Raw genomic sequence first — 23,158 nt, 5'->3', positions numbered from 1 at the left:
CTCAGAAAACAAACAAAAAAACCCACCGCCAGAAGTTCCTTAGACACACTGGCCACATTACAAGTTCTCAGTAGCCACATGTGACTGGTGGCTGCTGTCCTGCCTGGCACAGGCCTACCTGCTTCCAACTTGTGAGCCAGTTTCAGCCATAAAAATATCTTCTGGAAGAGTTCTGGTTTATTCACCTGGCTGTCAGCGGGAAAAGGAGAGAATGATAGCTTGATACATCTCGCTTCTCTTCGGTGTCCCAAATACACATTCTGCCCTGTGAAACCCCAAATTCTAAAGTTCAGTGACTCTGTACCCAAAGGAAATGTCACGTATGTAAAAATGTCTCTGTTGTGTGTTTGAGAAATATTTGGCTCAGTGTTTCACAACTTATTTTCTACTAAACTTGTACAGTTTTTTAAATTGTTTTAACAAGTGCAGAAATACAAAGTGTATTTAGGAAATAGAATATTATGCTTTGGGCCACTGAAATGCACCTTATCGCTTTCAGAAGTGAATCTCTGGTTTTCTCTGAGTAGAGGGCTAGCTTTGGGAAGACTTGAGCCATTGCCATCAAAAGAAGGTATTTATTCACGTGCTTGTGTCTGCTTCTTGAACCTCTTTTTTTTTTTTTTTTTTTTAATGTTTCTTTACTTTTGAGAGACAGAGACAGAGTGTGAGTGGAGGAGGAGCAGAGAGGGAGGAAGATGCAGAATTTGAGACAGGCTCCAGGCTCTGAGCTGTCAGCACAGAGTCCCGTGCAGGAGTCGAACCCACAGACCGTGAGATCATGACCTGAGCCAAAGTCGGACGCTTAACTGACTAAGCCACCCAGGTGCCCCAAACCTCTTTCTACCTCTGTTCTGTTTCCTGCAGTCGGTTCCTGTGTTCTAAATGTGGTGAGCAGCGGTTCCATAATGCTGAAGAATATAATGGTATTCCCCTCACAGATGCTTACATGTAGGTTTTCATAAATTGGATAATAATATCTGCTACATATTGAGTCTTTATCCTATAGGCAGGAGTGAAGCCAAGTGTGTTAGGTCTGTATCTTAGTGCTCCTCAACTGTCTTTTGTGTCGTGGTGCACAAAGTACGATCTCTGCCCTGCCCTGCCATTAGGGGACTCCAGTCCCCGCTGACCAGGACTGGCATATTTGCTTGCTGGGGCTGCCATTACAAATACCATAGTCTGGGTGCTTTAAGCAGCAGAGATCTTATTTTCTCAGTTCTGGAGGCTAAAAGTCCAAGATCAAGGTGCCTGCAGGGTTGGTTTCTTCTGAGGCCTCCTGACTATCTTTTGCTCCCTGTCTTTGCATGATCTTCCCTCTGTGTGTTTTGTCCTAATCTTACAAGGACATCAGTCAGTATTGGATTAGGGCCCACCCTAATCCTAGTGACCACATTTTCACTTAGTTACTTCATTAAAGGCCCTATTTCCAAACACAGTCACGTTCTGAGGTTCTGGGAGTTAGGACATCAACATGAATTTGGTGGGGGGTGCAATTCAGCCCCAAATAACCGGCACCTGGAATGAGCAGTGTCTGGAGCAACAGTCTTAATTTACTTAATCTTCAGGACATTCGTATGAGGTAAGTAATATTATGCCTATTTTACAGACAAGAACATAGAGACCCAAACAGATGAAGTCCATTGCCCAAGGTCACATAGTAACTGTCAAAGCCAGAACTGCTGCACAGGGCCAGCTGGTCCCACTATGCTGCTGCCACCAGATGGGCTTACTATCACCAGTCTTTTGAAGCTTCAAGCTGGATTTGTCTTTACATACGGTCTGCTTGATGTAATAGAAGATTTTTGGCTAAAATTGAGGATCTGGTGCCCCTGGCAGGCTCAGTCGGTAGAGCGTACGACTCCTGATCTTGGGGTTTGAGTTCAAGCCCCAGATTGGATGTAGAACTTACTTTTAAAAAATTGATCTGTGTCTGACATTGTAGCACATGATCAAACTTTTTACATAAAACAATAATTGTAAAATATAATAATATATATAAAAGTATATAGTCTTTCTCCTGTAGAAACAATGACTACCGCATTAATATTCATACTAGTATTTTACCACTATTGACTTAAAAGGTTAATAGAAATTTACTAATTCAATGAAAATTACTGCTGATGTGAAAATGTCTTAACTAACACGAGCCTTTGTGAGCCCTTTTTTCAAACTCCTAAGGATAGTTTATGTTTAGGGCAGACTTGTTTGACTACCCTTGTTTTTGCTACCCTTATTTGTAAGTATTGAGGTGAATTATCATCCTCACTTTTCAGACTAAAATAAGACTAATTGTTTTTAAATCTTATTTTGAGAGCACGCACACAAGTGGGGGAAGAACAGAGAATGGGAGAGAAAGAATCTCAAGCAGGCTCTGCACTGTCAGCACAGAGGCCAACGTAGGGCTCAATCTTGTGAGATGGTGACCTGAGCCAAAGTCAAGAGTCAGACGTATAACCGACTGAACCACCCAGGGCCTCCTAAAATAAGCCTAAATTCTTAAGAACTGAAAGAAAACTCTTGGTTTTACTTTTGTAAACAGCAGGCTTGGAGGAGTGACCTCTAAAAACTCCCCCTTGCCTTTTGTAAACAGCAGGTGTCAAGGAATGACCTCTAAAAGAAACAGGAATGTCACTGTGATAGTTTATGTAGCTTTCAATTTTTTTCCACGTAATTAAGCAACACGCTTTTGTTGGCTATAATACATATTTACATATATATATAAAGTATATACAAAGTATGTACATATATACACGCACTGTATGTATAAAATCATTCTCACCTTAAGTGTACCACACTGAGAGAGTTTTTAAACTAAAGTTCATTCAATCATATTTTCAACACAAAATGTAGGAACTTGAACACATTTTAGGTAACATTAGCAAGAGATCATAGTCTTTTTCTTAACATCTGAGAAGTACTACTATATCCAATATGACATGTAGAAAGAGGGAAAAATTTGAGCAGAGGTCAAGTCAGGAAACTAACTTTGTTGGTCTTAGAGTATGGATTTATTGTCTATTTTGAATTTTAGTATCCACAGATTAATATCTTCATATCCATTGGATCATTTAAAATACAGATTTGAAGTTATTCCAAAAGAATAGTTTGGCTTTTGGTTTTAGTTCAGGTTATTTTTATCCTTGTTGGGTGCAGGGTTAAACTGAAGCTTCCTTTAGGCTAAACTGGGAGTTAAAAACAAAACTCCACATTCTTAAAATCTCCCTCTCATGATTAAATGGCTTCTGGACAAGTTTTATCTATAATCTTAGTGTCTGAAGTATAAAAGTGCTCATTAACAAAAACACAGGAAAGTATTTAATCCTGGGCCCAGTTGTGTTTTTAACCTTTGTCCCCGTGTTGTCTTGGCCTGTGAAATCAGCATGTTTTCACCTCTGGAGACAGTACCGGAAGAGGAAGCTGCATGTAGAGGAATAAATTTGCAGGGAAGAGTAGAAAAGAATGAGGGGCCCAATCATTTCTGGTTCAGTCACTCTTCTCAGCTGAGAGAAAGCTGGAAGCCAATCTTGATAGGGCCTCCTCACCTGCCGTGTCAGATCCATCCCCACAATATGTCCCCTTCACCTCGAGCTATAGTTTGAATCCATCCACTGCTCCCATCTCCCCGTTGCCCCATCCCCTCTTCTTGCCTGGGTTCCTGCCAAGGCCTCACTGGCCCTTTCTGCCCCTCCCCCTCCACCGCTCTCTCCACTGGAAGTGGCGGTGATCTATGTGGGCTCTGTGTTGTGCCTTTAGCAGAGTGTCTCTCTAAGTGAATGGATGTTGTGTTACTAAGGCAAATATGATCATGTCTCTGCCTACAATCCTTCAGTTTCCCACTGCACTCAATAAAATCTGAAATGCAGCTTCCTCTTGGGCCCCTTCCCCATTCTCACTTCCAGCCACTGGTTCCCTTGCTGTTCCCCGAACACATCCGGCCATTTCCTGCCTTAGGGCTGGAGGCAGGTGGTTTCTCAGGCTTCAAAGTTTTCTGCACCTACTCTAATGTCTGGTCAGCTGTCTGAATTCAGTGTGTCACTTCCTCAGGGAGCCCTTCCCTGACTCTCTAATTTCAATCAAGCTACCCTTTCATATCTGTGCACAGCACTCTACACTTCACACTCAGCTCATAATTATGTTTACATCAGGAAATGTGTCTGCCTGTCTGTCACACTTCAGCCTGGGCTCCCGGCCCAGGACTGTGGGTGTGTTGTTTGACCTCACAGACCTATAGGTGCAAGGTCTTATTACAGGGTGGCTGAGACACGTCACCTGCAGTGTGAGGGATGGCATTGCTGGGACACAGAACACGATATGGATGAGAGGAAAGAGATCCTGTCTTCATGGCTTGGCGTCTGGGCCTTCTAGTCTCTGTACACTTCTTAGGGTCACCAACATTTTAGAATTGAAATGAGCTGAGGAGGTTGAGTAAGTAAACGGCCTTCATTTAGAAATGATAAGGCTGAAGCATGGTGGTTGGTGACTTTTTCAAGGTCACACTAAGCTGGTGAAGCAAAGCTGGAATCTGACCAGAGCTTCTGGATTACAGGTCAGTAAGTATATTACCCATTGCTTTATGCTCCAGTGTGTACCTTTAATTAGCAGAAAGTGAAACTCCAAGTCAGCAGATTTTCAGCACTGAAGTCGATATTGTTCTGTGATCTTTTTTAAAGACAAATTTTACCATTTATCCTTCAGAGGGCCACATAATCCTTTTTGGCTGCAACAGCAAAGTCATTGAATTAAGGGCCAGATCCTGTGGGGCCTTTGCAAAAACACTAAGTCGGAGAGGCCAGTCTTTTACCATCTGCTAATAAAAGGGACGTGGGACGATTCTAAAAGCCTGGTAAACCCATTTATAGTGGACTTCAGAATACTTTTTACACTGTGCATTTAAATATGGGTGTGTCTAATTTGGCACATTTATTTCAAGCCAAATAACAAGTCATACTCAAGAGCTAGTAAGGGCCCGGCTGGGAGGCTGCCCTAGTTTTCTGAGTGTGACCTGGCTGAATTCCCTGCCTCTTTTGGCGGAAAGCAGGCATTTCCCCTTGCCTCCCTTCCCTTGCCTGCATCTCAGCTCAGGCTGAGAGCAGGGAGCCCTCAGGCCTTACTGGGTCTTTGAGAGCTTCCAGAGGAAAGCAGAGTGAGAAGAAAGAGGAAGGCAGCTATTTCTGGTCCCCGGATCTCAAGGAGGGGGACCCTCCCATTAATTTCGGTTTTGTGAGTACTTCCCATGTAACTGTGTCACTACCTCTAAACAAGAAACAGCTTCTTACAATGCCAGCCTGTCATCTGTCACGTTGCATCTACACCGGCTGTGGAGCCCAGATACACCTGGGCCCCATACTAGCTCTGTCACTTGCTGTGTAACAGGTTGCAGGACAGAGAATCTCTGTGACCCTCAGTTTCTTTTCCACTAAAATGGGACTGTTTTGATCACTGAAATTATGGTTACACTCATAGTAGCTGCTCAATAAATGAGAATTGATGTTTTACTAATTAGCTAAACGACCTTGGGTGCCTTCACATTCAGCCCTGTTTCCTTATCAGGAATATGAGGAAGTTGATCCCAAAGGACTCACAAGCCCTTTTCAGCATTGACGGTTCTGTGGGTTCTCACTCCGAAGTCTGCTTTAACACTGGGGATTTAGCCTCTCTCCCACAAACCCGTTTCCCCTTAATAGTGGTCTAACGACACCCGCTTTCCCACCAAGACCCTCTGGCCCTCTCACTTCTCGAGCCGCTGTTGAAGCTGCAGACTGCCAGGTTCCTAGGACTTTAATCCGTGCCCAAGGCCCTCAGCCCGGGACTAGAGGCGAAGTTGTCGCAGGGCGTGGCGGATCCCAAGCCTGGACCCACAGTGGCGCCTGGGCCGTGGATCTCCTAGTAGAAGAGGTGTAGAGAGCACAGACGTTCCGGCGCCACCTACGGACCGGTCAGCTTCTGCAAACTTCTTGCCCAGGACGAGCGCCCTATCCGCCCGGCGCTCAGAAGCGGCTCGCAGAGTTGGTACCACGCAAGGGTGGGTGGCCTCGCCTGCCCGGAACGGTTAGCTCTGCAGACGCGGGGACCGGGATGGAGACCCCGGTGCGCTCTCGGGCGCGGGGTGCCGCAGACCCTGAACTTCTCAGTCGCCGCAAGCCCCGCCCGGGTCTCCGACCCCCAAGCGGAAAAGGGCATCCACAGCGCCACGCCCTCGGGCACCACCCTGCAGGCGTGGGCGTGCCCTGGGCCGCCAGGGCCNGGGTCCGGGAGGTCCCCCCCTCCCCCCGCCCTGCGCTGCCCCTCTCCAGACTTTACCGTCCAGAGCGTGGATGACCCCCGGCACCCTACCCTGGTGCCAGCGGACCAGCTCCCTCTCCATCCCTCCACCCTGCTCCGCCCCTCGCACATCCTTTGTCCTGGCGTCTGCAGGCTGAGTGGCCCCTCTCTACGCATTCGCTGAGATCTTTCTCCTTTCATTTCCCTACCCCCGCAAGAGAGACCTTTGCCTTTCCCTATGTTCCGGCCGCCCGCGTCCAGGTGACACGTAGCGGGTAACTTTAGTCTCCTTCTCCTGCCTCGGCCTGGTCCGCTGGGCTCAAGCTGGGAGCGGTAGGGTGGCCGAGAGGGGCGGGGGAGGGCATCAGCTCTGAGGACACGTCCCTACTGAAGCCACCTAATTTCCCCGTGGGCAGCTCCGTCCTCCGTACCCTCTTATTTCTCCCAGTCCCGGCGTGAGAAGGCCCCCCTCGACGTCCTTCAAGTTGCGTGGGGGCCCGAGCGAGGGAGAGGAGACAAAGAGAGGCCTTGTCTGGGGAGATTCCTGGGAGAGCGCGCCCGGGACGCAGGGTGCGGTGGGTGGTGGGGTGGTGGGGCGGGGCCTCGATGCTGGTGGGAGGAAGCTGGGAGGAGGGAACCCGGCTGTCGCCCCCCAGCCACCCGCGGGGCCCCCTTGAGCAGCAGCCAGTCACAGGGGAAGTATTTTGACCACAGTGAGTCAGAAATAGACCTAGTCTTCCCTCAACCCCTGTCAGACGCAACATCCTCTGGCGCTTTGTTGAGGTAGTTTGGTGTGTGTGTGGGTGGGGGGAACCTACGCAATTAAGACACTGCCTCCCCCTCTTCGGGAGGCAATCACGAGTGCTAAGGAGGAAAACTTTGTTCCTGTCATAAGACACACCCCGCACCCAGCGTGGCACTAAGGTCATCGAGGGGCACTCAGGGAGGCCAGGGGTGAGATGAGCCAGTAGGTGTGCTCTTCAGCTGGATGGCGGCCTCGGGTCTGCCCCTGTGTGCACGGCAAGGAGAACTCTCCCTGTGGGCTGCCTGCCCTCTCCACGTCTGAGAATTTCTCCCACGCCCAGCTGCCAGGGCCTCATCAAGGCAGGATGAGAATTCCTGCTCCAGGCCCCAGAGATGGAGAGGAGCTTGGCTGCGGGGAAAGGGGAGCTGAGCTGGAGATTCCCTGCCTCCCTGCCTGCCCGCTGTGCCTAACACTGCTGATTTTTCCATTTCCAAATTTGGCAAATTTCACTTGGAGTGGAAGGATGGGAGTTGTCTCTGGAGCAGATGGGGAGTGGGCCGGGAGAGAGGAGCAGAGCCAATTAGGGGTGGACCCAGACCCCCCCTGGGTGACACCAGCATGCTTTCTTCTCCTCCTCACCCTTTCCTTCCTTCCTTCCTCCAGCCTCTTTCCTTTCTCTTCTCTCCTTGTCTCCAACAGCCACCCGCCTATGCTCAGCGGCTCCGGTCCTGGGAGCCTCCGGGGCCTCCATGGCTTCCCCCACCTCCACCAATCCAGCACACGCCCACTTCGAGAGCTTCCTACAGGCCCAGCTGTGCCAGGATGTGCTGAGCAGCTTCCAGGGGCTCTGCGGGGCCCTAGGGATAGAGCCTGGTGGGGGGCTACCCCAGTATCACAAGATCAAGGCCCAGCTCAACTACTGGAGTGCCAAGTCACTGTGGGCCAAGCTGGACAAGCGAGCAGACCAGCCTGAATACCAGCAGGGCCGNGGGGGTTCAGAAGAGGGAGACAGGATGCCATGCCCATATTGCCCCCTGTGTTCACAGTGCCTGGTGGTGGGCGCTGGACCTTGTGGGCTACGGGCTGCTGTGGAGCTGGCCCTGCTGGGGGCCCGTGTGGTGCTCGTGGAGAAGCGCACCAAGTTCTCTCGCCACAACGTGCTGCACCTCTGGCCCTTCACCATCCATGACCTTAGAGCACTCGGTGCCAAGAAGTTCTATGGGCGCTTCTGTACAGGCACCCTGGACCACATCAGTGAGCACCATGTGGTGGCCTAGAGGGGTGGGTGAGCCTGGGTCTAGAGACAGTGGGGGGCTGTTGGGATGGCCAAGAGGCCGAGTGCAACAGATTCACTTCAGCCAGGTGACCTGAAGGACTCAGGTTCCTCATCTGTAAAATGGGCAATTGAACTGAGTGATCTCTAAGACCTCCTCTAGCTCTGATCAGAACACTAGTGCTGGAGCATGGGTGGGGGGAGGGGTTTGCTGCCTTGGAGTCCCTGGTCTTAAATCTCCTCTCCCTTCCAGGCATCCGACAGCTTCAGCTGCTTTTGTTGAAAGTGGCATTACTCCTGGGGGTAGAAATTCATTGGGGTGTCACTTTCATTGGCCTCCAGCCCCCTCCCAAAAAGGGTAAGTACTTCTCTTCTCCCAAGACTCCCATCTGCAAAGGGTATTTTGGCCTGTGGAAGAAAAAGGATGGGGTTAAGAGTCAACCGAGTCACCCTTGCTATAGTGTGGCCTATAGTGTGCAAACCACACTGAACCTCATTTTGAGCATCTGTACAATATGTCCTTCCTCAACTACTTGTCCACAACTGTTGTGATGGTGTAATTTGATAGACAGTATGTCATTGCTTGCCAAACCACAAACTGTAAAGCACTTTACACATTTGTTTCACTGGCTTAGTCCTGGGACTCTAGGGGCCCCTTCAGAATTCCACACCTCTCTCCTCTCACACCTCCTGCCAGGTTGTGGCTGGCGTGCCCAGCTCCAGCCCAGCCCCTCACCCCAACTGGCCAACTATGAATTTGATGTCCTCATCTCTGCTGCTGGAGGTAAATTCGTCCCTGAAGGTGAGTGGTCCTTTCCCTCAAAGAAGTCAGCATCTTGGGCTCCCCCTGGGCCTTTCTAGGCTCTCATACCCCTCATTCTCTTGCCAATACCCGCCTTCTCCCACTGTGTCCACTTCTAGGCTTCACAGTGCGGGAAATGCGTGGCAAACTGGCCATTGGCATCACGGTCAACTTTGTGAACAGGCGCACAGTGGAAGAGACAGAGGTGCCCGAGATCAGCGGTGTGGCCAGGATCTACAACCAGAGCTTCTTCCAGAACCTGCTCAAAGCCACAGGTTGGGACCTCCTCTCGTAGGATCTCCCCTCCCTCTGGCTGACTGTGGGCTGGCTCCCTCCTCTCCCTAGCTGTTCTCAGTCCAGGTAATCCCTCACTCTCCGACTTTGTGGTCTCGGCAGCAAAGAACCTGTGCCCCAGGTGATTCGGTAGGCACAGCCCCACTTGGCCAACCAGCATGATGAGTCTCGGAAATCTCTCAAAAATGCATGGGGTTTTGCTTTGTGCTTCATTATATGTGATTTTTTTTTTTTTTTTTTTTTTTACTGTTTTAAGTTTAATCTATTTCTTTTGAGAGAGAGAGAGCATGAGCAGGGGAGGGGTAGAGAGAGGGAGAGAGAATCTCAAGCAGGCTCCATGCCGTCAGCGCGGCGCCCACTGCAGGGCTCTAACTCATCAACTGTGAGATCCTGACCTAAGCCAAAATCAAAAGTCAGATGCTTAACCTACTGAACCACCCAGGCGCCCCTCTTTATGTATGATTTAATATAAAAATGATGTAAATTAAAAATGAAAGTAGTGCTTCAAGAAGATGCTCTAGGTTTACTTTGGCTTTGCAATGCCCTGCCTCCCTGGGGTGTACACACCCCAGTTTGAGAAGCCCGGCTTTTGTCTGCAAGCATGATGCAGGTCTCCTAGGTGCCACCCATCCAGGTTTCTCTCTTTACTCCCGAGTCTTCAGGCCTCTCGGGCCCAGGACAGATGGTCCATCCATCGTGCCACCAGAACTCATGGGCCCATGTGCAGGGGACACCCACTGCAATCTAAGCTGTGATCCCAGCTCTCAGAGGACAAGCATGGCTGGGGTGCTGGGAGAGGTGACACAGAGTAAGAAGGAGACACTCCTCCCCCTATGTTGTCCCCACCAGGCATTGATCTGGAGAACATTGTGTACTACAAGGATGACACCCACTATTTTGTGATGACAGCCAAGAAGCAGTGCCTGCTGCGGCTCGGGGTGCTGCGTCAGGTGGGGCCCGGGCCCAGGCAGGGAGGGGCTGGGCAGTGGGCCCTGGGAGGTAGAGGCCAGCCCTGGATCCAGTGTCCCCCGCCCTGGTGTAGAGGGAGCCTGTGCTCTTCTGCCTTTGCCCTGACATTTTCTCCACCTCAACAAGCTCTTCTCCCCTGGGATTTGCATGGCAACCTGAATCCTCTTCCCAACCCCTATACCAGCCATGGAGCTACATGGGTAAGCTCCATCAGGGCGGGGGTTTTTTCTCTTTGTTCTTTTTGCTTGCTGATGATTCCCAGGGCCTTGAAGGGTGCCTGGTGTGTAGTCAGTTCCCAGTAAATTTTTGCTGAATGAACCAGCTGAAAACCTACTATGTGCTAGGTACTGTGTTGAGAACTTTCTTTATATGGATTTTCTCACCTAAATTCTCATAAGTACCTTGAGAGGTTAGGTATGTCATCTCTAAATGATGGGGAAACTGAGGCTGAGAGGTTCAGGACTCAGTCCAGAGCAAATACACGGTAACAGTAATGGCACGAGGCCTTGAGGGCAGGGTGGGGCTTGGTGAGTGCTGAGGAAGGGCCTGGAGAATGGGAAGCAGAATGTTCACTTTCTAGTCCAGCTCAGCCTTCACCTGCGATGTAGTCTGAGGAAGCAGTGCCTTAGGGCCTCAGTGTGTGCACCTTCTCTGCCCAAGGGGATGGGCCGCCCAGCTGACCCTGCTGGTTCTGATCCGTCTCTAGGACTGGCAGGACACCGACCGCCTGCTGGGCAATGCCAATGTGGTGCCCGAGGCTCTGCAGCGCTTTGCCAGGGCAGCTGCTGACTTCGCCACCAATGGCAAGCTCGGGAAGCTGGAGTTTGCCAAAGATGCCCACGGGAGGCCTGATATCTCTGCCTTTGACTTCACAAGCATGATGCGGGCAGAGAGTTCTGCTCGAGTGCAGGAGAAGCACGGTGCCCGCCTGCTGCTGGGGCTGGTGGGGGACTGCCTGGTGGAGGTGAGGGGTCAGGAGTCCCTGATTGGGGGAGGAGGAGGAGGGACTTCCAGAAGCAGGGACTCCTTGTGAGGAGGTGCAGGGGCTCCGCGGTGGGGGGAAGAACATTGCCTCCTGGGAAGGAGAGGGTAAAAAAGGTGTGCTCTTTGTGGGAAGGAGTGGGGGCTGCTTGGTGTAATGTGGGGCCCCCTCAGCTATGATTTTGGGGGCACCTGGGCTTGGGACTCCTAGTGGACTCTCACTAAACTGTTTTCTTTCTTTCTAACCCGGCAGCCCTTCTGGCCCCTGGGCACTGGAGTGGCTCGGGGCTTCTTGGCAGCCTTTGATGCCGCCTGGATGGTGAAGCGGTGGGCAGAGGGTGCTGAGCCCCTAGAAGTGTTGGCAGAGCGGTGAGGCCTGAGTTGGGGGCTGGGGAGGGCAGGGGTAGAAACAGGACTAGCATCAGGAAGAAGGTGGGGGTGCTGGGTGAATAGATGGGGGGGCACAGGCAAGAGAAGAAAGAAAGGCCTGGTAGCTCTGGAGAGATGGGTACTGATTTGTGCTTCCGCTTGTGCCCTTGCCCTTGCCCTCACTAACCCCCAGGGAGAGCTTGTACCAGCTCCTCTCACAGACCTCCCCAGACAACATGCACCGCAACGTGGCCCAGTATGGGCTGGACCCTGCCACCCGCTACCCCAACCTGAACCTCCGGGCCGTGACTCCCAATCAGGTCAGAGCCCCTGGCACCCACCAGACTCCAGGCCTGCCCTGTCAACTGCCCCTGTGGGTGAGCCCTACCCCAAATGGGCCCCTCCCCCCCTGGGCTGAGGCAGGCTGTCAGCCTGCCCTGAGACCTGAAAGGGGCTGCCTTAGGTACGAGACCTGTATGACGTGGTGGCCAAGGAGCCTGTGAGAAAGAAGAGTGACAAGATAGATGGAGGAAAGCCAGCCACAGGTGAGCAAGCCCTCCTCCAGGGGCCGTGTCCCAAAATATTTACCACCCGGAGCGGTACAAGCACCAGCCATCAGCACAGCTGCAGCCTCGGGCTGGGAGCCCCCTGCAGGGTGGAGGGACAACAGCAGCTGCCTGCCAGCCTGGGCGCAGGATATTACTACTTCAACAACCGCTCCCACCCCGGCAGCCCAAGTGGCTGACAGCAGCCGTGCTGCCTTGCAGACCCCAGACCTGCCCTCCCTTTGAGTCTCCAGACGTCCCTTGTCCCTCAGTTCGTAGCCTTCTGCCCTCTGTGCCTCGCGGTGATTCTACCTGATTTACTTTTTCCACTTTATTCCAAAAAGAGAGAATTGGGATGAAAGCAGTGAGCATTAAGTTGGTGCCCCTGTAGGCATGGGTCCCACCTCCACCTCCCATACTGACCCCCGTGCCCATCACCCGGGCCACCTTTGAGCCAGGGCCCTTGAGTACAGCACAGCTTCCTCTCTCAGGGTCGGCAGGCACCCAGGAAGAATTGCTACGCTGGTGCCAGGAGCAGACGGCTGGGTACCCGGGTGTCCATGTCACCGACCTGTCTACCTCCTGGGCGGACGGGCTGGCTCTGTGTGCCCTGGTGCACCGGCTGCGGCCCGGCCTGCTGTGAGTTGCGAACTGGGCTCAGGGGGTCCCAGCCAGTCCATCCCTCTTTCATGTCTTTTCCTCCTTCTACCTCAGGCAGTGTGGACCGGTGGGAAGACCACTGTGTAGGAGTCACATAGTTGAGTCCCAGGACCACCGCTTGCTGGTAGTCCTGCTCATGTCACCTCCCTGCCCAAGTCTCATGAGAGTCCAGTGCATTCAGTAGGGGTGGCTTGTGAGTGGTGGAGGCCCCTCACGGCCAGAAAATTGTCACTGGGTAGGTGGGGAGCACGAGGGAGGTGTGCACAGCAGAGAATAATCCCCTCATGCCCTGTGCTCCCTTTATACCCCACCAGCCCCTGCCTGCTGCCCTCTCCCCATCCTCTCCCCCTTTGACGGGGTCAGGTTCTGGTCACCCATCAGCTTTTCTCCCCAACATCCACAGGGAGCCCTCAGAGCTGCAGGGGGTGGGAGCCCTGGAAGCAACTGCTTGGGCGCTGAGGATGGCAGAACATGAGCTGGGCATCACGCCCGTGCTGTCCGCAAAGGCAGTGGTGACAGGGAGCGACCCGCTGGGCCTCATCGCTTATCTCAGCCACTTCCACAGTGCCTTCAAGAGCATGCCCCACAACCCAGGTGGCCTGGGGGGTAGGTGGGTGGCACGGGGGTGGGGGAGGCACCCTCTGAGGGACAGCTGGGAGAGGCACCCCGGGCTGCACTGCAGCGGTCTGTTCCAGAGGTCCAGTATTGATTTCCCGTCCACCCTGACAGGCTCTGTCAGCCAAGGCTCTCAGGGGACCTCCAGTGCTGTGCTGTTCCTTGGCAAACTGCATAGGACCCTGCAGCGGACCCGTGCCCAAGTGAGGAGTCTGGGCAGAGTTGCAGCGGGGCAGTGCACTGCTAGTGGGAATCGTTGGGATGTTGGGGAGGAGGTTCAGAGTGGGGGGAGGGCTGGGGGCTCAGAGCTCCCATGCTTAAAGCGTAGGACTTGTTGCAGGAAAACGGGGAGGATACTGGTGGCAAGAAGCCGCGCCTGGAGGTAAATGCATGTAGGGGCTGGACAGCCCCATGCTCTATTCCCTGGGCACTCTCTGTCCTGTGCCCCCATGTCTTGCTCCCTACCCCAGGCCCTGGAGCCCACCCCCACCTCCACCCACATCTCGATTCCCTTCCTGTCTCACTTTTCTTCCAGCCCTTTCTATTCTCTGCACACAGCCACTCTCCAGCCCCTCTACCTCCCTGCCCAAACTCTTACCTCCTTAGGTAGATGCTAAAACCCCAAGTACTGAGGAGCCACCTGTCCCAGAGGCTGGTGAACCCCTGACACCCCCATCCCAACACCAAGAGGTGAGAAAGGGGCCCTGCCTGCAGGCAGAGGCCTGGGGAGGCCAAGGAGGGGTGTCTCAAGGATCGGGAAGACCTCTGCAGCTGGCCTCGACTCCAGCTGAGCCTGTGGTCTGGGGTTCGGTGCAGGCTGGTGCTGGGGACCTGTGTGCACTTTGTGGGGAACACCTCTACATCCTGGAACGCCTCTGTGCTGATGGCCGTTTCTTTCACCGGAGCTGCTTCCGCTGCCATACCTGTGAGGCCACATTGTGGCCAGGTGGCTATGAGCAGCACCCGGGAGATGGTAAGGGGGGCCTGGGAGATCTCCACAGACACTTGGGGCCTGGCCCTGCCTGGCGGCAAGGATCTTGAAACTGCAGGGGAAGTGGGGTCCTGGGCATGAGGTGGCAACAGGCTCAAGGTGGCACTTGAGTTCCCTTGGGTTCAAGGTCTTCTCTGTCCCCTCCAAACCCCTAAATGTAGGGTTCTAAGGAAGCAGGACACCAGCAGAAATTCACCTGCAAATCTGGAGTCCTGTCACTCCCACCTTCCCTGATAAACTGAGTGTCTGTGCCCTGGGCTGCCTACATCTCATGTCTTCTCCCCTTCTCCACCCTTCCCAGGACATTTCTACTGCCTCCAGCACCTGCCCCAGGCAGGCCACAAGGAGGAAGGCAGTGACAAAGGCCCTGAGAGTCAGGTAAAAGCTGTGAAAATGTTGGAGTGTGGGAAACCGTAAAGGGGTCTAAGCCCCGCTTACTTTGCTGGGGGTGACTGGATGTTCTCCAGAAAAAAAAGCTCCGTGAAGGCAGGGTTTTTATCTTACCGATTTATCTCAAGTGTCTGGAACACTGCCCTGACACGTTTCAGTAAATGGCATAAGTGAATGAATGCCAGAACCCACATTTGTCTAAGGGGGCAGCCGCAGCCCCACAATGGGCAGATCGCTGACCAGACTACATGGTGGCTTTTCCAGGACCTCCCCACACCAGATGAAAACAGCATGCCATCAGGGCCCTCAGGGGCTGTCACCCCCCAGGAGAGGACTGCTCCAGTCCCAAGCCCCAGCCAGCCTACTCGTCAGCGGATCCGCCTGTCTAGCCCAGAGCGCAAGCAGCTGTCCTCCCTTAATCTCACTCCTGACCCAGAGCTAGAGCCCCCACCCAAGCCTCCCCGCAGCTGCCTTGCCTTGGCCCGCCAGGCCCTGGAAGGCAGCTTTGTCGGTTGGGGCATGCCAGTCCGGAGCCCTCAAGGTAACTGCACACCCAGGTGGGGGTGCCCTGGGGGGTACTGGGGTTCCCGAAAGGGGAGTGCTGGGGAATGGAAAGGGAGGTGTGGGCCCACGCCGTGTCTACTCCGTTCAGGTCCTGTGGCCATGGAGGAAGAGGAGGAACAGAGTCCGTCCTCCAGTGAGGAGGAAACAGAGGAAGAGGAAGCTGTGGCTTTGGACTCACACACAGAGCAGGTGAGCAGGAGGAACCTGGCCGCCTGCACTGCTGAAGCCAGCACACATCCACGAGGTAGGGCCTACCGCCCGCCACAGGACAAACCCGTAGGACGCCTCCCTCTGCTCTGAGCCAGTCTCTCAGAATGTCTTCTCCCGCTGTGTGGCTCCGGTCGCGAAGCCTCTGTCTTTTCTACCAGAACTCACTCTACCCACCTCCAGCCCAAGAAGCTTTGGTCCCGTCCAAACAAAGCTTCCCCAGCCCCTATCCGACAGGGAGGCCAGGTCCTACCCCTGACCGCCCTGACCCTGCCATAGGCTCTGCAGATCTTGGCCAAGAACTCAGGCACCATGGACAAGTACCCAACGTGGCGGCGGACTCTGCTGCGCCGTGCTAGGGAGGAGGAGATGAAGCGGTTCTGCAAGGCCCAGGTGAGGGGTCTAGGGGTTCGCTGATGGGCTCAGGTCTGACATGGGGTCCCACTTTCTCCGGTGCTTTCTTGAACAATCCAAAGACTCCCGGGCCTCCTGTCTTGCACCCCTCAGGCTGTCCAGCGGCGACTAAATGAAATTGAGACCGCTCTAAGGGAGCTGGAGGCTGAGGGCATGAAGCTGGAGCTGGCCTTGAGAAGCCAGAGCAGTGAGTAAAGACAGGAAGGACAAGCTGGGACACCCCTCTGCCTCCTAGCTGTGCATTCAGCCCCGGCAGTGCCTCACACCACCAGGCCCTGCCTCCAGCAGGCTCCACTCCTCACGCCCCTGACACCCGTGACCCCGGTTAGGGACCGCCTGACTACCGTCCCCCACTCTTCCTTGGCCCATCAGGATCCCCGGAACAGCAAAAGGCACTGTGGGTAGAACAGCTGCTCCAGCTCGTTCAGAAGAAAAACAGCCTAGTGGCGGAGGAGGCAGAGCTCATGATCACGTAAGGGGCAGGGGGTGGGGACAGTGGCACAAGCCAGACCCCAGCCAGCTTCTTGGGCACCTGGGACAGCTGTGCCTCTTCAATCCCTGCCCTCCACAGGGTGCAGGAGCTGAAACTGGAGGACAAACAGTGGCAGCTGGACCAGGAGCTACGAGGCTACATGAACCGGGAAGGTAGGGGGGACACAGAGAGGCGGACACCACGGGGCTGGTGTTTGCAGCCGTGTGACCTCAGGCACTGATCAGGCTACATGGTCCTCTAGTCTGAGTGCCTCTGAGACATGTCAGGAGGAAGCCAGAGAATGGGGGTCCAGGCCCCTACTCTGCCTTCAGTTCAATCAGGGCTGCACAACTGAGCTTTTACCTAAGATTGCCTTTAAAAATGGCACTGCCGCTGGGGCACCTGGCCGCCTCAGGTGGAACTCTTGATCGCGAGGTCATGAGTTCGAACTCCAGGTTGGGTGTGGAAATTACATCCATATGTATATATGTATATGTGTATACATATAAACCAATCAATCAGTCTAAACTAAAATAAAAATGGTGCTCCTACTAAACAATGCTAGAAAACCACTGGGGTTTTTTACAGTGATCTTCCTCACTTTACAGATGAGGAAACTTACCCTACCTAGTTGTGGAAGTCACGCAGGCCGGGACAAGCTTGTGCTTTTCCTGCCTCCCTGTGCAGTTCCCTGTTCTCTAAGCTTCATCGTCTTCTTCAGAAACCCTGAAGACCCCTGCAGACCGGCAGGCTGAGGACCAGGTCCTGAGGAAGCTGCTGGATGTGGTGAACCAGCGAGATGCACTCATCCGCTTCCAGGAGGAACGCAGGCTCAGTGAGCTGGCCTCGGAGCCGGGGGCCCAGGGCTAGCAGAGGGGGGCTGCCTGCCCTCGTCCCTGCAAGGACGACCACCTCACCCGAGGACTGTGCCACCCTGTTCATCTGGGCTGCCTGGGAGGGGGCCTCACTGTTTACAATAAAAATGTTCCTGCCACACACAAGGCTTGGCTGCCTGTAGGTGAGATGCAGGGTATGCAGGGCAGGCAGAGGTGTCGGAGCCTGACAGTCTGTATTATGACAGTGACACTGACCCTTGGCCCCAATCACTGCTTCAACAAGGAAAAGGCAGAGCCACAAAAGTGTCAGGCTTTATTGTTCCTCAGATCTGTCCCCCTCCTGCTGCCCCAGGAGCAGGGCTGGCTGAGACTCTGGGCCCAGGTCCTGGGCCTCCCTTGCCCTGCCCAGCACATGTTGGAGCTCAGCCCAAACCCTAGATAAGCCCTTGGCCTCCTGCATGTGGAAGAGATAGACCGCCCCCGCCCCCAACAGGAGTCCTACACTGGGAGTCCAGAGCAGTATGGCAACTTCCCGGACCCTTCCTCCGGCTGCCAGAGTGCACAGCAATGCCACAAGCAGCAGCCCTAGACAGATCACGTAGCCAGCAAAGGCAGCCCACCAGCGAGCTTGAGCCATGCCCAGGTCCAGCTCTGCCCAGGCCTCCTTTAACACACTGATCAACCGCGATCTTTCTGCCGATCCTAGAACAAGGCAGGGTAGTGGGGCAGGAGAGAGAGGGTCAGCGTGGAGGGACTGCCTTGTGGTGGGGAGGGACCTAGGGAAAGGGTGTGGGTGTCTTACCGTGAGTAGGGCTGGGGGTGTGCTGAGGGGGGCTGTGTCTCACACACAGAGTAGCCATCAGGGCCTCATGATCAGAGAGAGGGGTGCCACCGTGAGGATCATGGCCTATAGTGGTTCTAAGAGCCTTACAGGAGATGTAGAACCCGGAAACTGCCTAGGAAAAGTAAGGGCCAGAGAGAAACATACTGAGGGCCTCTTCCCATTCTTAAGCCATCAGCGATCTAAGACTAGACAAGGTGGACAAAAGATTAGCACAAGCTGGTGAAGGACAGAGAGACACAGTGGGTGAAAACACATTGAAGGGAGAGGCCCGACCTTATACAGCACATAGTCAATGCGGATGCCAAAGGGAAATGGCTCTAACTCCTGCTGATTGACGTAGCAGTTCTCAGGTACCATCGTACAGCCTTCTTCAGAGCCCTAGGTGAATAAATGGTTCGCGCTAGGACGTAGGGGAGGAGGAGGAGAGAAGCTGGGGGTGTAGGCATGGAAATAATCAGGCAGTCCGCACCTTGAAGTCCCGGGTCTCAAGGTAGGCATCACGCAGCCCTGTCCACTCCTTCAGCAGGCGGCAGCCCAGGTCCTTCGGGTGCAAGTTGAGGTCGCCACACAACAAAACCACATCGGCCTTCTTGGATGTGTGGCTGGGGGAACCGGGTTGGTGAGGCAGGAGGTCTTCCCTGACCAGCTGTGCCCACCTAGAAGTGGAACCTTGGCCACCCCTCCACCCCTGACCCCATCCCACTTCCCCTGTCAAGCCCAGGCTCACACACTGGATGAACTGGGCCAGTTCCCAAGCTTGGGCCACACGATGTGCTAGGTAGATGTCCTTCTGTCGATTGTACTCGGCATGGAGCTGAGCAAGATAGGTCAGATTATACCAGATGAGACCAGGAAGGGGGGCGGGGGGGTCCCAGAGACAGGTCTGAATCATGCTGGTGTCTGTCACCTGGCATGATACTTGGTTAAAAGATGGGCAAACCTTGCCTTCTAACCTGAGGAGATCCTGTCCCCACGCCTCACCCCCAGGAAGCCCAACTAGAGGAGTCCCATGTCTCCCTCCCAGGACCAGGCCACCTGTCCCAGCCCTCGCCAACTTCACTCACATGGGTCACATAGGCATTGAGTACCAATCCACTTAGATGGAGCACCAGCAGCCCCACAGCCTTCCCACAGAACCAGTCTCCATGATGGATCTGCAGGCAGGAGGGAGCAGGAACTCAGGGCACTGCTACCCTCCTTCTGCCCATCCCCTGAAGCCCAAGAAAGGCTGCCTCCTTTTCCGCATGTTCCTCCTTTACCAGGTGGGAAAGGGTGGTGGAAGAAATCTGCCATAAGGCTTACCATGTAGGGGTACCCATTGAGAGTGTAGACGTGCTGAGTGAATTCCTGAATCGGATGTTTGGAGAAGACGCAGAGGCCACTGCCAATGATGCCACTGTAAGCCAAGTTCTGGTTAACAGCCAGAAAAGCAGGAAGAGAAATACCAGCCCTCTTCCCCTCCCTGGTCTCCCAGCTTGTATCAGCATCTTTCTTCTCACTCTGTTGCTGAGATCAGCACAGAGGAACGCTCAGAGCAACAGCCTTTGTGGGGTGACATGCGTGCCCAGGGCAGGCTGGGATGGGCTCAAGAGATAGGATCTTCCTGGTTCCACCTAGTCCTGCACCTACACACAGAGGAGAGGATTCTGGGCGCAGATGGGATAGGGAGGGGCTGTCAGGACCAAGAGCTTCCAGTCTGAGAACAGACTTCCAGACAGAAGGTTTCTCACCTCCTGAAGTAGTGTGCGGCGGGGTAGGTGGGCAACAGCTTCTGTCTCAGGTACTGGAAGTCCTGCTCACTCCACACCTGAGGGAAGGGGTGAGGATGCCTGCCTGCCTGTCTCCTCCCCCACCGGGGACAAGTCCTCTCCCAAGCCCCCAGCCGCCCCCGTCCCAGCCAGGGTTCCACACCAGTTCTGCACTGCCCACCTCTTCCAGGAGAGCTAGGTCGAAGCTTTCCATGTTTAGAAAGTCTCCCAGGCGTTTCACGCGGTCACCCCGGTGCTTGCTTAAGTAGGGAATGCCCCTGAGGACGAGAAGGGTCGGGGGAGGTGATGGCTGGAGGCGCTCCGCTCTCCGTGCACCACCGGGGCTGGGACCAGGCGTGGCCCTGGAGGTGCGGATGCCCCCCGGACCCGGACACTTTAGGACAAGAGAGAGCCAGGGCCCGGATGTGAGGAAGGCCTCCTCCCTCTGACTGTGGGTGCGAATGGAGCTATGACCCCCGACCCGACCCGCGGGCGCTCTCACCAACAGTTGAGGTTAAAGATCCTCAGTCGCAGAGAGAAGTTGGGCTTCATGGCGAGGACGGTCCCGGGGCGCGGGACGGCACCGCCTCGCTTGCGACGGCCGCGGCGGGGACGGGCGCGAGGGGGTGGCGCCTCCTCCCGGGGCGGCACGCACAGGTGGTCGGCCCCGCCCCCGCGCTCCCCTCAAGGCCGCGGCCTCCCAGCATGCGCAGCTCAGGCCCTGGGCCGGGGTCCGGCTGCGCGTTGCCCGGGCAAGCGGCCCACTGGCCCCCAACTGGCTGCCTACCGACCTGGAAAGGCGATCTGCTGCGAATTTGGACGCTGCCGGGAGGCAAGGGCCGCGCNCGGGACGCGGAGCACTCCGTTCCTTTGTGCCGAAACTCCGTCCCGGGCCGCAGCCGCCCGCGCGCCTTTCTCGCCTCTCGCCCGGCTCGCCAGCAACAGGCGCAAAGTTGATAAAAGATACGCCCGTCGCCCCCCTCCCCCGCGCGTCCTTCCTCTCTGCCGGCGACGGGGGCGGGGCCGCGTGGTTGCCGTGGCGACGCGCAGTGTTTGTGCTCGGAGCAGTCCCCCAGCGCCGCCATGGCTAGCCAGCAGCAGTGCCGGCCAAGCCCGGCCCGGTACTGCTCGAAGTCACCGCCCGAGCAGCCGCTGCAGGTGAAGGTGGTGGGGGTCTTCAAAAGCTCCAGCTTTCACATCGCGAAGAGCGCTGCCGAGGTAACCATGAGAATAACCGCAAGCGCGGGTGTCTCTTCCGGCTTGCCGGTCTCGCGCCTCCTGGTGACCCGGATCGAAGTTCGGCGACGTAGGGAGGTGTCCCGGCCGGCGGAGCGTTATCAGTGTACCTCTCAGGGGTCAGGGTAGGGTCGGGCGGACTTTCCACTACCAGGAGGGCTACCTTTAAAGGGGGATCCGAACGAAGGAAAACTCAGAACCTTGCTGCGTGGAGGAGGGTAATTCCCCCTCTACACACCCACATTTTATTTCCACATTTTTACGTGAATTACAGACTTTAAAAATTCATGGAAAAAATGTTTAGAAATAAGTGATACCTCCTAACTACAGATTTTGTTTTGTTTTGTTACAAACGACCTTCCCAAGTTTTTGGAAACTTCGTTTGGGAGGGTTTCTTTTTTCTCCTTTACATTTTCTATAGCAGTTACTGCATTCCAATCGAATTAGGTGCTTAAGGAATTTCTTAACAAACGACTCTGTCACAAGTGCTTTGGAGAATCTAGATACTACTTTGCAAACACACGGACCGATATAAAAGGAAAAACACTTGAAGCAATTGGAAGAATTTGGCCAGGTCAGTAATGGTGCAGCACAAGTATTATGGAAATACAGAAGTATAGAAAGGTATGACATGAGAAATGCAGAATTCAGCACATCTCTGGGGTTTGCTCCACAAATGCTACTACTGTAAGATTATGCCAAAATCCTCTCCTTCAAAACCCCACTAGACTCCAGGACCATGCCCTACTTTGGTATCTCCCAAAGTATCCAGCTGGATACCTGACACAAGTGTTCTCAAATAGAAGAAATCTTAAGCAATTCCTGCCTTCTTGCCTGCTGTTTGCCTATTGCATCAAATCAAGAAACACTAACTGTTGACCTTGAAATAGCTGGTTATTTTATCAGCAAAATGGGTTTATTTGGTAATAACAGGAATTGCAATTTAGGACATATAAGCTATGGCAAACCAAGGGCAATATGGGAGATCAAAAGAGGTGCATAGAGAAAAGTAAGAAGTTGGGAGGGGCTGCTTTGATAGAAGGTGAGAGTTCAGGGTGGTGATAGTTTCTCGATGGTTGTGTTATGGTATTATCTTTTTGGCCAGGTTGTTGCAGAAAAAGGAGACATTCTCCCTGCCTTCTGCTGGAGTAGTAACATAGACTTCTCCCTGAAGGGAATGCTCTTCCTGACCTACTGGTGTCTGCAACTGAGTGGTGGTAAGGCATGAGAGCACCCCCTTCTGGCCTCCTGACTCCATTAAAAAAATTTTTTTTTAATTTTTAGATTTGTTTTTTGAGAGAAAGGGTGCAAGGGGGAAAGGGTTAGAAGGAGAGAGAGAGAATCTCAAGTGCTGGGCGCAGAGCCTGACATGGGGCTCCATCTCACCAGCAAGAGATCATGACCTGAGTTAAAATCAAGAGTGGGATGTTCAACTGACTAAGCCATTCAGGTGCCCCCTGACTCCATTTTAAATGAGGTTCCCTTTATTTGGTTTCACAGTAACTAATTTGTGAAGTTGGTGAAGTTTACATCAAGAGGAAGAGAACAAGTGAGAAGTCTGTTTAAATGATACATGGATCATCAAAATAAAATTATGGACTGTTAGCTGGACTGAGGGGATCTATAAAGTTTATGGCTTAAGTTGTATTTAAGGAGTTTGGGGGACTTTTTTCCTTGTTTTCTTTAGCTCCTTTTCTGCAGGCATGTGTTTTCTGTGCGTGCTCCACACTGTAGAGAAGGTGTTGACAGTTTTTTTCCTGTAAAGCCTAGATATTAAATTATTAGGCCTTCACGGCCATAGGCTCTCTGCCACAACTATTTGACTGTGTCCTTGTGCAAAAGCGGCCACAGACAATATGTAAATGAGTGGCACTTTTGATAAAACTTAATTAAGGATTCTGAAATTTGATTTGCATATGATTTCACGTGACATAGAATGACT

The 23,158-nt window shown here is 53.7% G+C and overlaps 3 protein-coding genes across 7 annotated transcripts in view; 2 read left to right on the top strand and 1 right to left on the bottom strand.

The window, feature by feature from the left end:
• Window positions 1–7,644: 7,644 nt before the first annotated feature.
• Window positions 7,645–17,553, top strand: MICAL1 (microtubule associated monooxygenase, calponin and LIM domain containing 1). 2 transcript variants are annotated; one of them, XM_077779956.1, is made up of 23 exons: window positions 7,645–8,260; window positions 8,533–8,637; window positions 8,977–9,081; window positions 9,201–9,356; window positions 10,225–10,325; window positions 11,051–11,308; window positions 11,579–11,694; window positions 11,888–12,014; window positions 12,158–12,239; window positions 12,731–12,878; window positions 13,303–13,505; window positions 13,629–13,717; window positions 13,855–13,896; window positions 14,121–14,204; window positions 14,331–14,487; window positions 14,807–14,883; window positions 15,160–15,436; window positions 15,548–15,648; window positions 15,946–16,059; window positions 16,174–16,267; window positions 16,453–16,552; window positions 16,652–16,725; window positions 17,274–17,553. In XM_077779956.1, the coding sequence occupies exons 1-23, from the start codon at window positions 7,756–7,758 to the stop codon at window positions 17,420–17,422; spliced, it is 3,264 nt and encodes a 1,087-aa protein (XP_077636082.1). In that variant the 5' UTR covers window positions 7,645–7,755; the 3' UTR covers window positions 17,423–17,553. The 2 variants fall into 2 exon arrangements, with proteins under 2 accessions (XP_077636082.1, XP_077636083.1); XM_077779957.1 differs by having other exon boundaries at window positions 7,646–8,260; window positions 13,303–13,493.
• A 131-nt stretch (window positions 17,554–17,684) lies between these two features.
• SMPD2 (sphingomyelin phosphodiesterase 2) lies at window positions 17,685–20,821 on the bottom strand. The gene is made up of 10 exons (XM_077779995.1): window positions 20,483–20,821; window positions 20,162–20,258; window positions 19,963–20,039; window positions 19,535–19,628; window positions 19,297–19,386; window positions 18,964–19,046; window positions 18,702–18,834; window positions 18,506–18,610; window positions 18,191–18,344; window positions 17,685–18,090 (listed from the first exon to the last, which is right to left on the bottom strand). Exons 1-10 carry the CDS (start codon window positions 20,530–20,532, stop codon window positions 17,702–17,704), a joined length of 1,272 nt encoding a protein of 423 aa, XP_077636121.1. The 5' UTR covers window positions 20,533–20,821; the 3' UTR covers window positions 17,685–17,701.
• A 222-nt stretch (window positions 20,822–21,043) lies between these two features.
• PPIL6 (peptidylprolyl isomerase like 6) overlaps window positions 21,044–23,158 on the top strand; it is a 32,704-nt gene continuing 30,589 nt past the window's right edge. For all 4 annotated transcript variants that reach the window (XM_077779998.1, XM_077779996.1, XM_077779999.1 and 1 more), the window contains exon 1: window positions 21,044–21,198. In XM_077779998.1, coding sequence (XP_077636124.1) covers window positions 21,064–21,198 — 135 coding nt within the window. In that variant the 5' untranslated portion in view covers window positions 21,044–21,063. The remainder of the gene's footprint in view (window positions 21,199–23,158) is intronic.

Source organism: Crocuta crocuta, unplaced genomic scaffold, assembly GCF_008692635.1.
Source record: "Crocuta crocuta isolate KB4526 unplaced genomic scaffold, BGI_CrCroc_1.0 scaffold147, whole genome shotgun sequence".
In the NCBI taxonomy this organism is placed as follows: domain Eukaryota; kingdom Metazoa; phylum Chordata; class Mammalia; order Carnivora; family Hyaenidae; genus Crocuta; species Crocuta crocuta.
The sequence above is the reverse complement of the archived record's forward strand: the minus strand, read 5'-3'. Positions and strand labels throughout refer to the sequence as shown.